Source organism: Sinocyclocheilus anshuiensis, unplaced genomic scaffold, assembly GCF_001515605.1.
Source record: "Sinocyclocheilus anshuiensis isolate Anshui unplaced genomic scaffold, SAMN03320099.WGS_v1.1 scaffold100, whole genome shotgun sequence".
NCBI classification, from domain to species: domain Eukaryota; kingdom Metazoa; phylum Chordata; class Actinopteri; order Cypriniformes; family Cyprinidae; genus Sinocyclocheilus; species Sinocyclocheilus anshuiensis.
In genome coordinates this window covers 797,238-812,979 of record NW_015555725.1, presented here as the reverse complement: position 1 = coordinate 812,979, position 15,742 = coordinate 797,238, and the positions used below count along the sequence as shown (strand labels likewise).

Below are 15,742 nucleotides of genomic sequence, written 5' to 3'. Positions count from 1 at the left end.
CGTTATTATCGCGGGAAGACGAATTCTTATCGTGTGGAGAATTTTTACCGGTATATCGCAAACGATAAGATATCACCCATCCCTACCACTGACATGCACACATGTGATGCTGCGGCCGCATACACGCAGACCCACACAGCACCAGATGGCTGGAGGATTACACTGAAGCTCGGTCCCTCCCCCCAACACCAGCATCCTGCTATATATATCCGTCTAACTTTTCACTTTCCCCTTGTGCCTGTGTGCTTCTGCTCTACATGTGGAGAACAAACTTCTTAAAGGGGTCATATGATGTTGATAAAAAGAACATTATTTTGTGTATTTGGTGTAATGAAATGCCGTCTTTTGCGCGCTCAAGTTCGTTATTTCAAATGTAGCCGCGCGGCAGGCGCGCTCATAATGGAAGCGACGCGGTGCGACGCGCACGCAGTGCGACGCGCTCATTTTTTCCAGGCGCATCCGCGCCGCATCGAGATAAAAACAGGAAAAAAAGCAGAAAGCGGCGCGCCTAGCGTTTTCCACGCGTTTTTAGGCGCGATATGTCAATGGCCCCTTATACTGTCTTTTTACGCATTGCGTTGCATCGTAACTTTACAGATCTTCTTTATGCACCAAGAGCTTGTAACACTCCAAAGAGAAAGGAAAAATTGAAATCGCATCATAGGACCCCTTTAACAATCCGCAGCAACACACAAAACACTGCAAATCGAATCTGCTAAAACATTACCATGCATCTCTTTGCATACACTTTCTTCATACCCTATGCCTCAACTGTAAAACACGGTCTGGAGCAAAAATGCTGATAGAAAAGGCAGTGTAAGTAGGGTAAAGAGTACATAATAATCCACTGTTACATTCACAATGAGACCAAATCATATTTATTTTGTTCTCTTATTCCCAGAATATCTCTCTATTCATCATCGAGATGTCAGTCTCTTTTGATTTTCTGTACATGCTTCCTCTCTCATGACCGCTGACAGCATGACAGATCTTTGAGACACAAAAGACCTCACAGAACAGCAATTTACTCTAGTCCAGACAAACTAAAGTCAACTGTATTAGATTTATAAAGAGAACAAACTCTTTTAGACAGTTTAAAACTGCTGGCATGCTCATATGCATGCGTCGCTGCAAATATTCAGTTTCCATATTATTTCTAAGAGCAGAATATTTAGCCTAGCTGTTGTAAATAATTTCAATAGTCAATAGCTCAACAGAACTGATAAAATAACAAGACTTTTAGACTTCTGAAGAAATGTAAGTGGTGTTTGCACATGCAAAAACTAGCACCAATATATGGTGCTCTAGGTGGTTGCCAGGGTGTTGCTAACACTGTTAAAGTCACGATGAAACAGAAGTATAAGTTCTTCCATATTGTGATTTCATGCGACTTTAAACATGCAGTTATAGGGTGATCTGAGTAGTTATACAACAGCAACACTGCTTTAACAAAAAATCAAAACAGCAAGACTTATTTAACTTCAAAACAAACATTTTAAATGCTGTCTAATCGCTCTCGGTACTTTGATGTCACACACAGAACGGTCTGCAGTTCTGCTTCAAGTGTACCAGTTACAAACCAGAAGCATATATACACAGGTATACATTAAATAGAAGACAGTGCAATAACAAGAAAACTGACAAATATTTAAAGGTCCCAAACACTTACCTCGCACGCACAGTAACGACATTGCTGAGATTTTAGTCCAACACAGCACGATTGTGACTTGATCACCCCCTGTGGCATTTGTCACTTTATTTTCTCCACTTTCCAAATTATATTTGAGGTTGCGAGGAACAATCGTAGATGTTTAAATTCATCATAACAATAAGAGTGAAGTACCGATGTGTTTGCAACGCGTCAGGAGATATATATACACAGGTATGCAATAAAAAGAAGACAATGCAATAACAAGAAAATGGATAAATATTTAAAAGTCCCAAACACTTACCTCGCACGCACAGTAACGACATTGCTGAGATTTTAGTCCAGCACAGCACGATTGTGACTTGATCACCCCCTGTGGCATTTGTCACTTTATTTTCTACACTTTCCAAATTATATTTGAGGTTGCGAGGAACAATCGTAGATGTTTAAATTCATCATAAACGTCCCTCCCCCTAGTTATTTTTCAGCAAATCCCGGAAGTATTGTTTTTAAAGGGACAGAATAATTTCATGGGCGAGGGCTTTGGACCAAGAGCCAGGCAGAAAATAGCAAAGGCCCGTTGGCAGAGTTGCCTATAGGACGTGGAAAGGAGAAGAAAGACAATCAAACAGCTTTGTCGACATTTGGAAAGCAGGATCTTGTATCCTCATCGGTCAGATATATCTTCGTTACACTGTGGGATTTCAACGCAGATAGTTTGACGTCGATTACACTGAAGATCTGGAGATCCTGTCTGCTGTCTAAAATAGGATCAAACTCTTCCTCCAGATATGAAGGGAATGTTAGTTTCCTGACTGCTGCAGCCCTTGTTATTGTCATCGTTATATGTTTGCTGTGGGTGAGTTCTCTTTGTGCTGCCATCCACCTTTAGATCACTCTCATTTCACCTATATAGAGTATATATAACTCATTTCACACATATAGAATAAGTCTCTGGGATCAGAGATTATAATAATGAAGGATGGATTCTTAATTTAAAGTTACAATGTACCGAAACAATTTCAATAATCAATCATATATATAAATACCTTATTAATCTAAATTCTAAACGCTCTCTTTACATCTAAGATTAAAGGATGAAATGATCTTCCAGTCTTATATAAAGATTGCCCGGGGCTTTTCCACCTATTGTGTTTGAAATGATTTCACGTGTGTTTGATAATGGCAGATTAATCATAGCCTGCACACACAATGCACACAGGAGCTTCTGTATTTTCATGCGCAGGGGGGCGTTTCTGCTTTGTCTGATTCATGCTATTTCATCCACTGAAGGCAACTTTCATCAGTGCACAAGGCACATGCATTTCTCATCCCAGTGCCTCCTTTTCTTTATCTTTTAGTTTTTATTACATTGTTCCTTTTTGATTTATTGCATGCTTTGTGCTTGAAGTGTGCATGAGTCTGTTTCTCTAATGTTACACCCCTAGCCATGGGCCCATATGAATCATGCCCGGCTTAGTAGCACAGTTTATTTTAAAAGGTTGCCTTTATGCTTCACTATAGGCTGCTGTTGCCTCAACACTGTGAGGATATTGTGTTGTCCTTGTAGCCTAATTATTATCAATAATACCAATATTTCATGGAGAGTTTGAGCATCAGAGTTTTGTCAGTAGGTGGGTGGGTGTGCGCACACAGGTTGCAGAATATGTAAGAGGCATCCATCCTGCTCATTACTGATGCCAGACAGGACGTCAATGGAAAGGCACAATGGAGAGCTGCTGAGCGATTTCCATTGTCCAAAAAAACGAACAAAGAATCTGCAGTGACCCAAAGTGGGCTCTTTCTTTCTGTAAAGGGCTCAAATGTCCCAAAAGGGCTGCAGGTAGAATGTGCCCTTCATCATCAGTTTGAAGCATGAATATTAAGAGCTTCAGATCAGCTCCTTAATGCCCTTGCTGTGTGACCTCTTTCTGTGTGACCGTCAGCAGAAGTATGTATTACATCATTGGGTTAGGGAAATGCACAGTAGGAATAGCTGCAGCAAATCTGAAGATAAGCATGTCAAGCTGGTGTAGGAAGCAAATGCGTGTTCAGTGTGAGGTGCCTTCGTATGCGGCATTAAGGCCTGTCTCCTCCCTATCTGTAATTGATACGTGTAAATGTTGAATGAGGGGTTTCGATTCAACATCTTCCCTAAAAGCAATGTATTCTCTTTCTCTCATCTTGATGAGAATGAGGGTGGTGCCGGTTCATTAACACTGCTCTTCTGGTGTTGCTTGGAATTCAGTCTTTTTTGCAGACTGGCCCTGCTACTGGGTTTGGGCTGTTTGAAATGGATCCTTGTTCTTGTTTGAGGTGTGCTAAATAAATCTGAAATAAATAAAAAGAATGTTAGATGAAAAACTTAAACTTACAAAAATTCAATTTTAAATGGGCGATGATGATTTGGATAACCAGTTTCACTGCTTCTTGATTCCGATGCATCTGTATTTATGTGTCTCTGCACACATTTGATTTTCTCTCACCGCTAGAAAAACAAACCTTGAATTCTTTAAATAGCCATAGAGATGCCATGGATGGTTAACCGTGATAGTCAAACCCACTCTACTGGTCACCTGTCTGGGCATTTTTATCACATTTTAACCATCTCATGATCTGAGATCAGCTTTAGGATTTCTCCAGTGGTGGCTTAGATAAGGATTTCAATAATAGAAGCTTGTCCCATATCAGTATCACAGGGATAAATGGGTGCATGTGCAGGCATGTGCTTTTATACAGCTGTGTGTGCACAAGTGTGATAAAAAAAAAAAGCCAGCATGAGAACAAGGTACTAAACCGCTAAGCTGTTTATCATTTATTTAAATTCGACTAGCCACTTAAACCAGCAGAATTAGCAGTAGTTTGATAATTGCCATAGGCTGTGGCTCTGGTGTGTATATATAAACTCAATCATTTAAATAAATGATATTGTCACACCAAATTAAATTTATCCTGGCTAGAATATCTTATTAACTCTTAATGTTCTATAAAATGCTGAAGTTCTGCTGTATTGACACAGAACAGGCTACATTTAGCAAGCCTAAGATGTATACTCTGTATATTATAGTGCATTGCTTTTTACAAGGCTGATTGCAGGTTAGCGTGAGTTTGTGTGGACTGTGTGTGTGTGTGTGTGTGTGTGTGTGTGTGTGTACTCTTTGTACTAGAATAACAAATTAACATATCTTTTCATCATCTTTCTGCCTCCAACCCAAGATCCCTTTTTCCCCTGCAGTTATCTTTCATTTCACCTTTGCCCTCATATCCACCTTCCACCATCTATTCCCTTTCTCTCATTACGCCCTTACTCTGTTACAAAGAAGTAAATTTGTCACCCGCCACCCCCACCTTGGAGAGCGTGTTACCAAGGGCATGTTAGTTACCGTCCTCATTCATCAGTGTCAGGTGCTAATCTCTACCCAGGGACTAACCTTAATATCTCGCGTCAGCTATGTTTTTGTTATTGTAGCGACATTTACAGACTCCCACAGCTGAATCCTCATTAAGGACATGGTGTGCTTCAGTGCCTTTTGTTGGGTAGTATAATTTTATTGATCTATTTATAGAGTACATAATTTGGCATACAGTTTGTTATAGAGGTATGTATCTGACAGACGCACACATCATTCAAGATTGTGCAAGTACAAGATTTCTGTACCATTGCTCTAAATAGCTCTAAAGGCACCTTTTCTTCTGGAAACAGGCTGAATGTGCTCTTCTTTAGAGCACATTCAGCCTGTTTCTCTTGCTCTTTGCAACATCAGAACGAGAGAATGATGAAGTGAGAAAGTCTAAAAGTAAGTAAACTGAAGGTGTGACCAGCAGAAATCACATCCTGTGTATTTCCATCACTAGTAAATTTAATTTAATTTTTAATTTAATTTAGGGCAGAGAGCAGAGGATTGCACCTTTTGTGTGTTCTCACTTGGCTCATTGAAGTGGAAAACAGGAAGTTGAGCAGCTGACTATAATAGCGTCTGTCTGGTGGGACTTCAGTGGGTTTAAATGGCTGAATGCAATGCATGTAGACTTTTTTTGTTTAAAACTTTTATTGATAATTATTATAGATTGTATAGGCCCGGTTTCACAAAAGGGCTTAGCTTAAGCCAGGACTAGGCCTTAGTTAAATTAAGATATTTAAGCAACTTTTACAAAAATGCCTTAGAAGAAAACATTACAGGTGTGCATCTTGACACAGAACAATGACACTGACATATTTTAAGATATGTCAGAGCAAGATATTTTCAGTTGAGACCGCTCAAACATGCATTTTAGTCTGGGACTAGCTTAAGCCTTGTCTGTGAAACCGGGGATAAAGTATTTTATGCTCATCAAGGCTGCATTTCTTTGAATAAAAATGCAGGAAAAGCAGCAATATTATGAGATATTATTACAGTTTAAAATAACTGTTTATTTTTTTTAATATACGTTATAAATCTAATATATGTAATTGTATTCCTGTGATGGCAAAACTGAATTTTGAAAACCGTTGTACTGCTTAATATTTTTGTGTAAAGCATGATTATTTTTTTCTTTGATTTTTTTTCTCATTCTTTTTTCTTTTTTTCCAGGATTCTCTGATAAATGATAAAGTGCGAAAGAACAGCATTTATAAATGTGTAAATATCTTCACTGTCACTTTTGATTTATTTAAACAGGCAAGCACCAGATTTTCTACAAAAAAAGGGTAACACTTTACAATAAGGTTCATTAGTTAACTACTTTAGTTAGCATGAACAATACTTCTACAGCATTTATTAATCTTAGTTAATGTTAATTTCAACATGTAATAATGCATTATTAAAATCAAAAGTTGTGCTTGTTAACATTAGTTAATGCACTGTGAAATAACATGAACAACTGTATTTTCATTATCTAACATTAACCAAGATGAATAAATACTGTAATAAATGTATTGTTCGTTGTTTGCTCATATTAGTTAATACATCAACTAACATTAACTAATGGAACCTTATTGTAAAGTGTTACCCACAAAAAAAGTGTAAAAATCAAGTTGTTTGTGTCAAATTTGACAGTCTGAGTGTGTTGACTGAAAAGGGATACAACACACACACACACTTAAACATGAAGAAAGGGAAGGGTTAGAATGTAGCTGTGAGCTTTAACAGTCCCTCATAGACCAGTTGATCCCAGCTACAGCTCAGAATAGCTGCCAGGAAAGTGTTTTGAAAGAGAATCATAAGAGCGCAGTGTTGCCTGCTTCAGTGTTTTGCCAGCATCATACACCAAAACTATGGTGGAGCGCCACTGAGTGTGTGTGTGTGTGTGTGTATATGAATGCATGTTTGTGTATCTTTTGTGCACTTTTGCATTTGTGTGTACTGTTTTGCTTCACTATAGCTGAATTCTCAGAGGCCATTTGAGGACTGGCTTATGTCTGAAGTCACGCCCCCAAGCATTCCTTAAATGGGTATGGAACGTGAGCTCTTAAAGGAGAAGTAGCTTTATGTGTCTCCGCAAGGCATGTTTTCAATTTAAGCCCGTCTAAACTCCACAACCAACGCAAGACATCAGAACTTCACCATGTGCCCGGTGTAACACCTCCAAATATTTTTCCCCATTCACAGCCATATGCGCAAGGAAACCCTCATACATTTTCAGCGTAATCTCTCCACACTTGCCCCTCTATCTCACTCTATCTCACTCACTGCATCTAAAGAGATGAAAATAATCTTTTCTACATGTTTTAATGCTTTCGTTTAAGTGCATGCGGAATTACCTCTCCTTATTTGGAAGATGCTGCGTGCGTTTGAAAGAGGTCTGTGGCATGTTGCCTGCAGATACACTTACACAAACGTACACACACACACACACACACCCATCAGAATCTGTTTCTGTGGAAGGGCAGATAACACGCTTTCATGCAGAGACGTATCCGTTCAGCTGTGCACTTCCCCTTTTTGCTCTTTTTTTCCCTTTTCCTTCTTTTTTTAATGTATTTGAGTAAATGGTATTAACATGCTCATATGCATTTGTATGAACGCTGAACTGTGCTTATATTTGTGCACATTACAAAGTCTCTTATGCTTATCAAGCCTGTATTTTAAAAAAAAACTACAGTAAAAACAGTAATATTGTGAAATATTATTACAATTTAAAATTATTATTTTCTATTTTATAAAATTTAAAATATAATTTATTTCTGTAATTGCAAAGTTATATTTCCACCAGCCATTACTCCAGTCTTTATTGACAAATCATTCTCCAATGCTGATTTGGTTCTCAAGAAACAGTTCTTATTATTATCGATGTCTGACGTGGTTGTGCTGTTTGATATTTTGGTGGAAACCAGGATACTTTTTTATTCAGGATTCTTTGATGAATAGAAAGTTCAAAAGACCAGCATTTATTTGAAATAGAAATCTGTTTTTTTTTTTTTTTTACATTATAAATGTATTTGTCACTTTTGATCAATTTATGCATTTATGCAATGCATCCTTGCTGTATAAAACTATTCATTTCTATAAAACAAAAAAATCTTCCTGACTCCAAACCTTTAAAGGTTATCACCAAAAGTAATTTGAATCTGTTCAGTGGTATATTTGCCTCCGAAGTAACACGTTTGGGTTGCTCTGGAATGCCTCTATTAATCAAACACACACATACACAAGCTGGCACTAATGCACACAATAACTCACTGAAGCTCTATGAGAACACATTCCCTTTGCAGAACAGGTGGGTGGGACATTTGAGGTTTCCCTTTAACTTCACACCTATCAGGACAGTCGCTATGGCATCTGATCCCCCTCCCCCTGGCCAATCAGATGACGGCACAGCCGGCCCCACTATTACATGAGTTGTGTGCTGACTGAGCAAGCGAGCACGCCTTCAGTAACCAGCTGAGAGGAAGTAGACTGAAAGGCAAAGCAAAGAAGAGAGAGAGACAAGTGGTGAGAAATTTAGCAAGAAAGAGAGAGGACAAGAAGGGAGGGGGACTAAAGGTGGTATACCAAAGTTGCTTTCATTGTGTTCAAGTTATTTGAAGGGGGAAAGATGTGTGTGAGATGGTGGTGGGATTGGGGGGTTTACAGACTAGAGTTTATATGCATGTGTCAAAAGGAGCCTGAGAGAGGTTTTGTGTGTGAGTTATTGAAGGGGGGGGGGTGAGTTCGGAAGGGTGGAAAGAGAGATTCACAGTTGGGCATACCAGAATAGCAGTGCACAGAGAGCATAAACAGTGAGATGTGTTTTTACAGACTGCTTGAACAAGAAACCTTGATTGGACTTACGTTTTGTACGTTTCTCTCTCTTTCTCACTCCTCTCAGGGGAGGAACAGAAAGAAAGGCCTGCACTCCCTAATTCCATGCAAGTAACCCTTCAACTCATCACAGTCTTGAAGCAACAACAAGCACGACTTAAGAGCTCCGACAGAGAGGACGGAGAAACAGACGAGGAGGAAAGGGCAGGAGTTCTTAGAGAGGTGAGTCATTAGGCTAACATGAATTTTGTAGTGTGTTTATGGATGGTTGACATGAAATGTCGAGCAATGACAGCAGTGTGACATGGCATACTTAAACTTTTAAAAGTTGTACTTTTAAAAGTTCATTTGTCACACACCAGGCTATTTAAATGAACTACAAACTAGCCACAATCGGTTTAAAATGGTGAAAAAACAGTTAAAACACCCCAATTATATGCTTTCTTTAATATAGGGTGAAAGTGTTAACCTAAATTTTTTTATTTAAGTTTAAGACATTTTTTTTTTCAGTGACATCAGTGTCTTGCTGTGTGACATGTACTTTATCTAAAACTATTTAAAACAATATTTTTCTAATTTGTGAATTATTTAATATATTTTTTAGTTTTAATATTTAGCTTTTATGCCTTTGTATAGTTGAGGTCACTTTTTTTCTAGCTAAAGCTATTTATTAAATGGTTATTTAAAAAAAGTTAAAGCATCTAAATTGTATGCTTCCCTTTATACAATCATGCATATTTTAACCTAAAATTGATATTTTAATCAAGTTTGTTTATGGATAGTGTGACATGTTATATTTCTAAAACTATACACTTGTATTATTTTTAACTCTTATATTCAGTTTTTGTGTCCTTATATCAGTTGATAGACTACAAGGATCTTTGGTGCAAATGGTGAATATCATTAAAGAAACTGTGACTAATTTAAGCACCTACAAAAATTATGCTTAGAAATTCATGTGGATTTTAACCTCATATCTTTATTTTCATGTCATTTGCTAACCACCCATTTATGAACATGGGTGGTTTGAAGTGGAAAAGGAAGTAGCTTCAAAGACAACAGCTGTTTTTTCTCTCTCTGTCATATGTCCTATCTGTCAATGCACAAATGAATCAATGACATCCTGACCCTTGCTGCATATAGAGATAATATTTCAGCCCTTGGTTTTACAAACTTGCAGGCTTTTAGTTGCGGAGAGATAAGCTTAGTCAGAGGTGAGCTTGTGAGTGTTTGGTCTTTGTTCCTGCTGTAGTTTGTAATGACGTTTTGTGACTTCCTCAGAAGTAAAAGCCAGGTTTTTGCAAAAACCTCAAGGGCTGCACACATCATCACTGTAGGCTTAGGGGTAGAGGTCTACACTCACGCCCATGAGATGTTCTTTCTCGCTGACTCGCTCTCTCTCACATGCATGGTGAAAATGAATTAATTGTCTTTATTGTTTGAGTAACAACACATGTTGGGTATATGAGAATGCTTTCATGTTTCCATTAAAGCCAAAGAAGGAAGTGGCTTATACTCTCTACTCTTGCCAGGTAGAAGCTACATATGAGTTTTTGTCATCCAAATAATCAAAAAATTTGCCCATAGAAAAAAGCAAACAAACAAAAAAAGTTATTTGTATAAAAGCTAAATCAGGTTCATAGGGAGAAGAATGACTTGTTAATAAAGCTTGGGTTGTTTGGGCTCAGTGGTCAACCATGGAAACAATGATTAACTGAAGCGCCAGTGTAATTTTTGATTGTTTGGCCATAAGGTTTCTCCTTGGTTTCTTTGAGTCCTTCAATCTTTTATCTATGTTACTGTAATCCTGAATTGAGAATGTGTAGAATTAAATATTTTTGCTTTGTTCAGTACCAGCTACCGCTTCATAATCATCATAAACGGATGCACAGCTACGCATTCAAGAATTCCAATAACTAAAGACGAGCGCAGATGTCTTACATTGCAGTGTGATTATAAAAAATTGATTTGTTACTCATATCCCCTTAATTGTCTACTAATTCATCTTAAGGAGTTTTCCATGGCTTAGTTGCTCATTGGGTTATTAAGACACTATTTTATGTAAAGCTGCTTGGAAATTAGCTGTATTATTCACTATACAAATGAAACTGGCTGGACTAATTCTTGACTGACTTCTTTCTCCTAAATAACACCAGAAAAACACTATACAGCTGACAGCTGCCCATGCTAGTCTTGGATGTTTGGTTTCCCCATCTATTTTCTTCCGCTCCGTATTGAATTCTCTGGGGGTGGGGATGAACATTCTTGCTTTTAAACTGAACTTTCAGTGTGTCCTTGATTTGTTCATTTCACCTAGACAACAATTCATTCCAATTCAATGGTAATAAAATATGTAGATTTGTAGATCGTGTGAAGCAACCATATGAATAGATTTTCAGGAATAGGACTAAGCTGATAATGAAATCATCCAGTCGCTGCACAGCAATAAATATTAATAACTGGTAAAATTAGTATGTTTCAGAAAAAACAAACCATTTGATTGCACAGCTGAAAAGTGCATTACGTTTATGAAAGTGTGTAGTCATATCACTGACTGCTTAGAATAAACAGCAAAGCTCTGAGGGTCTTACATCATGTGTAACAGACCCCCACATGCTTGGCAAACTTAAAAAAAAAAACTTCTTAACTTCCAGACTTCTTAAAACTTCACCGAAAACTTTTCCACACTTCTATATACACTTCACTTCAAAAATACAGTAAAAACACAGTAATACAGTAAAATATTATTACAATTTAAAATGACTGTTTTCTATTTTAACATATTGTATTCCTATGATGGCAAAGCTGAATTTTTAGCAGCCGTTACTGCAGTGTTCAGTGTCACATGATCCTTCAGAAATCATTCTAATATGCTGATTTGGTGCTTTCTTATTATTATCAATGTTGAAAACCATTGTGCTGTTTCTTATTTTTGTGTAAACCATGATACATTTTTTTCAGGATTCTTTGATGAATAGAAAGTTTAAAAGAACAGCATTTATTTGAAATCTATTTTACTGTCAATTTTTATCTTTAATGCATCCTTGCTGAATAAAAGTATTAATTTATTTAAAACATAAAAATAGCTGACCCCAGATTTTTGAACAGTATAGTGTGTAGAAATGGATTGTCTGGTTTTGTATCAGGCGCTGGAATGCTGTTGTGTTTTAGGTCTCCTCTGTACGTCCGGAGTCTTTGACTATTATTTCAGATCTTATGTCAGTGTGAGGTCTTCTCCGTTAGCTTTTGTCATAGCAATGCCTAAAAATACTGGCAACCTCAAGCCTTCTGTGTACTTTTAAGTCTTGATGGTGGAGTTATATTGTGTGACGTCACAAAAACAGTAATGTGGCACAACACACTCTCACTCAGTGTCCATTTCTGTCTGTGTATCTCTTTCCATCTCTTTGTGGTTTGATTCAATTGGCCGCATAGGACCATATTTTGCCAGTGAACTCAAAGATGGAAGAAACTGGAAGAAAAAAATCTGTAGAAAAAAAAACAGAATGGGCTCTAGTAATTTTCTGCAAGGACAAAACTGTTAAGTTTACACACATTTCCTTTAATCTTAAAACACAATACAATGCAATGCATAATTGAAAATATGGAGAAAAAAAAAACACCTGTGAAAAATCAATACAGAAAAGTCCTTTATATCAACACAGAACATTGTGCCCTATTTTACAGACTTTTCTTAGAGTAGAAGCTCCTCCCTTGAGAGGCCACTGAATACTTCATTCAAGCAGTGTAATGCAAATGCATCTCTTAGAAAGGCCTGATCCTCAACATTCTGTCTTTTCATATTTTGTGCATTTATAGTCGTCAGACTGGCATACTTGACCTTCATTAGACTGTGCTCACTGCATCGCAAGACGTGACGCATACACTACTGTTCAAAACTTTGAGGTCAGTAAGATTTCTTTAAAGAAATTAATACTTTTATTAGTAGGAGTTAATTAAATGGATCAAAAGTGACAGTAACAACATTTATTGTTTTGAAAAAGATTTATAGTTTTGAATTAAATGCTGTTCTTTTGAACTTTCAATTTAATCAAAGAATCCTGAAAAAAATGTATCATGGGTTTCCACAAAAATATTAAGCAGCACAACTGTTTTTTAAATTGTAAAATCGCCTTTAAAGTTGTCCAAATTAAGTTCTTAGCAATGCATATTACTGATCAAAAATTAAGTTTTGATATATTTACAGTAGGAAATTTACAAAATATCTTCATGGAACATGATCTTTACTTAATATCCTAATGATTTTAGGCATAAAAGAAAAATCGATAATTTTGACCCATACGATGTATTTTTGGCTATTGCTAAAAATATACCCAAGCGACTTAAGACTGGTTTTGTGCTCCAGGGTCACATATTATGTTTTTCATAATGCATAGTATTTGTCAATCTATTCTCCCCATAGATCTAATGTATGCTTCCTTAAGATAGCTGAAAACAGCTTGACCATCCAGATAAATGATCACGAGACAACATTGTAAATAATGGCCTACATTTGGCCTTAAAGGGATAGTTCACCCAAAAATGAGAAATCTGAAACATTCTTCAAAATAGCTTGTGTTCCACAGACAAAATAAAGCCATACAGGGTTGTTACAATATGAGTGTGAATAAATGACAGAAATTTCAGCACTAGACCCCTATAATTTCAATATTATTTTCTTTTTTTGTGTTGAAAAGGAAGGACACAAAGATTTATTCAGCTAGTCTGCATTCAGACTACTATTTGCATGTGTTTAGCAAAGCTGCAGTAGATAATGTTCACTTGTTTCATGTTTTTCCGAAAGCCATTACTTAGGTCTACACAAGTTAGTGTGTTAGTGCTTGTATGTTCCTGTTTTTGTCATTTAATGAGCAGGACTGCTCGTTCTCTGATGCAAGACAGTACAAAGGTTCTGTTGTTTGTCCCTGTGTGTTGTCTGCCAGTCTTGATCCCAAGCAGGCCTGAGCTCTAGAGACAGAGAGCCAGTCAGAGCTATGCAGTACACAGTCTGTTCAAGCATGTGTCCTAATCAGATGGCATAAAATGTGTAGTGAGTCATACGATTGCTCTTTGTGTCTGTTCCCTCTTAGTGTAATTTGCTTGGTTGATTTAATGACCAGTACAAAGATGTCTTGAATAAAAAGCAATTAAATGACTGATCAATTTGATAACTTAATTTTTAAATGTTTACAACGATTGATTCGGATCATGTGCAGGTTGAACTGGGTCCGTGTGGCATGGTTACTGATTTGATCAAGTCGATTTGTTGTTGATTAACCATTGTTCTTTGATAGGTTGTGTCTCTGGAATGCCTGGCTCAGGATGCAGCCGCTGAGCAGTCCACTCCTTTCAGGAGCCAAGGGGAGGTGTGACTGGCCGCTGGCCTTATCTGGGTGGAGCTGTAAGAGGGATAATACTTATTCATTGGCACGTTCTGCAAGGCCCTTCCCACCTCACTGACGCTCTGCCCTTGGTAAGTAAACTAAAAGCATGTACTATGAGACTGGTAACCAAGTGACTGTTGCGCATGCTAGATCTGTCGTCAAAGTTTGGTAGACCTAATGTTAAATTTAACATTGTCTGTTGAGTGCAACACAGAAATAATCCAAGTTTATGTCCAAAAATGTGTTTTGATTTTTGTTTTATGTAATTGTTTTCAACATTATGTTAGTGTAATATAGTTAGAAATATTAGCAAATTTTTCTTGGGTCCCAATCAGCATATTAACATAATTCCTGAAGAATCACGACACTCATGTCTGGATTAGTGGTGTAACTTGCCATCACAGGAATAAATTACATTTTAAAAGATAATACATTTGAAAACAGTTATTGTAATTTGTAATATTTCACAATATTACAGTTTTTACTGTATTTTTCATCAAATAAATGCAGCCTTGATGAGGCTACTTTCAAAACGCTTAAAAATCTGGTTGATTGTTTCTCTGACTTTTTTTTGTGTGTTGTTGTCAGGCCCCTGTTAGCTGCCTGTGTATCTGGGAATGCTGTTGTTGCATCAGAGGGGCAGTATTGGAGATGGCAGAACTCAGGGGCTAAGGTCAGGGTCAAGATTCAAGGGTCAACACAGCTCAGAAGCTGCAGGGGTGGATGTGGAAGGACCTGAAGCCAAGCTGCAGGCACCAACAGGCATGTAGGTTAGGAAAATGGTCATTCACACACTTCTTCGGTAAATATATTTGATGACACTTTCCTGCTCCAATTTACAGCAGTGATGCTCCCTTAATGCAGAATTTTCTGCGCAAAATAAATCATATTTTACTCTAGTTGTGAATGCGAGTTTGCAGTTTGTATTAAATGTGATTAAAGGGGTCATATGATGCTGCTAAAAAGAACATTATTTTGTGTATTTGGTGTAATGAAATGTGTTTATGTGGTTTAAAGTTAAAAAAACACATTATTTTCCACATACTGTACATTATTGTTTCTCCTCTATGCCCCGCCTTTTTGAAACGTGTCGATTTTTACAAAGCTCATCGGTCTGAAAAAGCGAGGTGTGCTGTGATTGGCCAGCTATCCAGTGCGTTGTGATTGGCCGAATACCTCAAGCGTGAGACAGAAATGTTACGCCCCTCACCATACTGTTGATGCCGTGTCCCGGCCGGAGCGACGAGACAAAAACATTAAAACCCATTACAAACGAGGCATTTGTTGCATCCAGTGGGGACATAATTACTGATTATAATGACTTATACTGTCTTTTTACGCGTTGCGTTGCATTGCATCGTGCCGCGTAAACATAAAACCCTGTCTGCATTTGTGATCAGAGAAATGACAAACAACAAGTGCTACGCCACACTGCCCAAAACACGCATTTGAATCATCAGTGGCAAATCCTTTAAATGAAAACGTACTTA

The 15,742-nt window shown here is 37.5% G+C and overlaps 2 protein-coding genes across 8 annotated transcripts in view; one reads left to right on the top strand and one right to left on the bottom strand.

Annotated features, from left to right (window-relative positions):
• Nucleotides 1-1,863, bottom strand: part of LOC107672597 (phorbol ester/diacylglycerol-binding protein unc-13-like) — a 53,406-nt gene extending 51,543 nt beyond the window's left edge. Inside the window, exon 1 of the mRNA XM_016465854.1 lies at nucleotides 1,670-1,863. Coding sequence (XP_016321340.1) covers nucleotides 1,670-1,691 — 22 coding nt within the window. The 5' untranslated portion in view covers nucleotides 1,692-1,863. The remainder of the gene's footprint in view (nucleotides 1-1,669) is intronic.
• Nucleotides 1,864-2,159: 296 nt separating this feature from the next.
• LOC107672624 (protein FAM214B-like) overlaps nucleotides 2,160-15,742 on the top strand; it is a 21,945-nt gene continuing 8,362 nt past the window's right edge. For 3 of the 7 annotated variants that reach the window (XM_016465901.1, XM_016465896.1, XM_016465902.1), the window contains exons 1-4: nucleotides 2,160-2,507; nucleotides 8,936-9,090; nucleotides 14,163-14,341; nucleotides 14,841-15,018. The gene's annotated coding sequence lies outside the window, so the exon portion shown is untranslated. Of the gene's footprint in view, nucleotides 2,508-8,484; nucleotides 8,560-8,935; nucleotides 9,091-12,687; nucleotides 12,775-14,162; nucleotides 14,342-14,840; nucleotides 15,055-15,742 lie in introns of those variants that run through there. The other 4 variants (XM_016465900.1, XM_016465898.1, XM_016465899.1 and 1 more) reach the window with 4 other exon arrangements.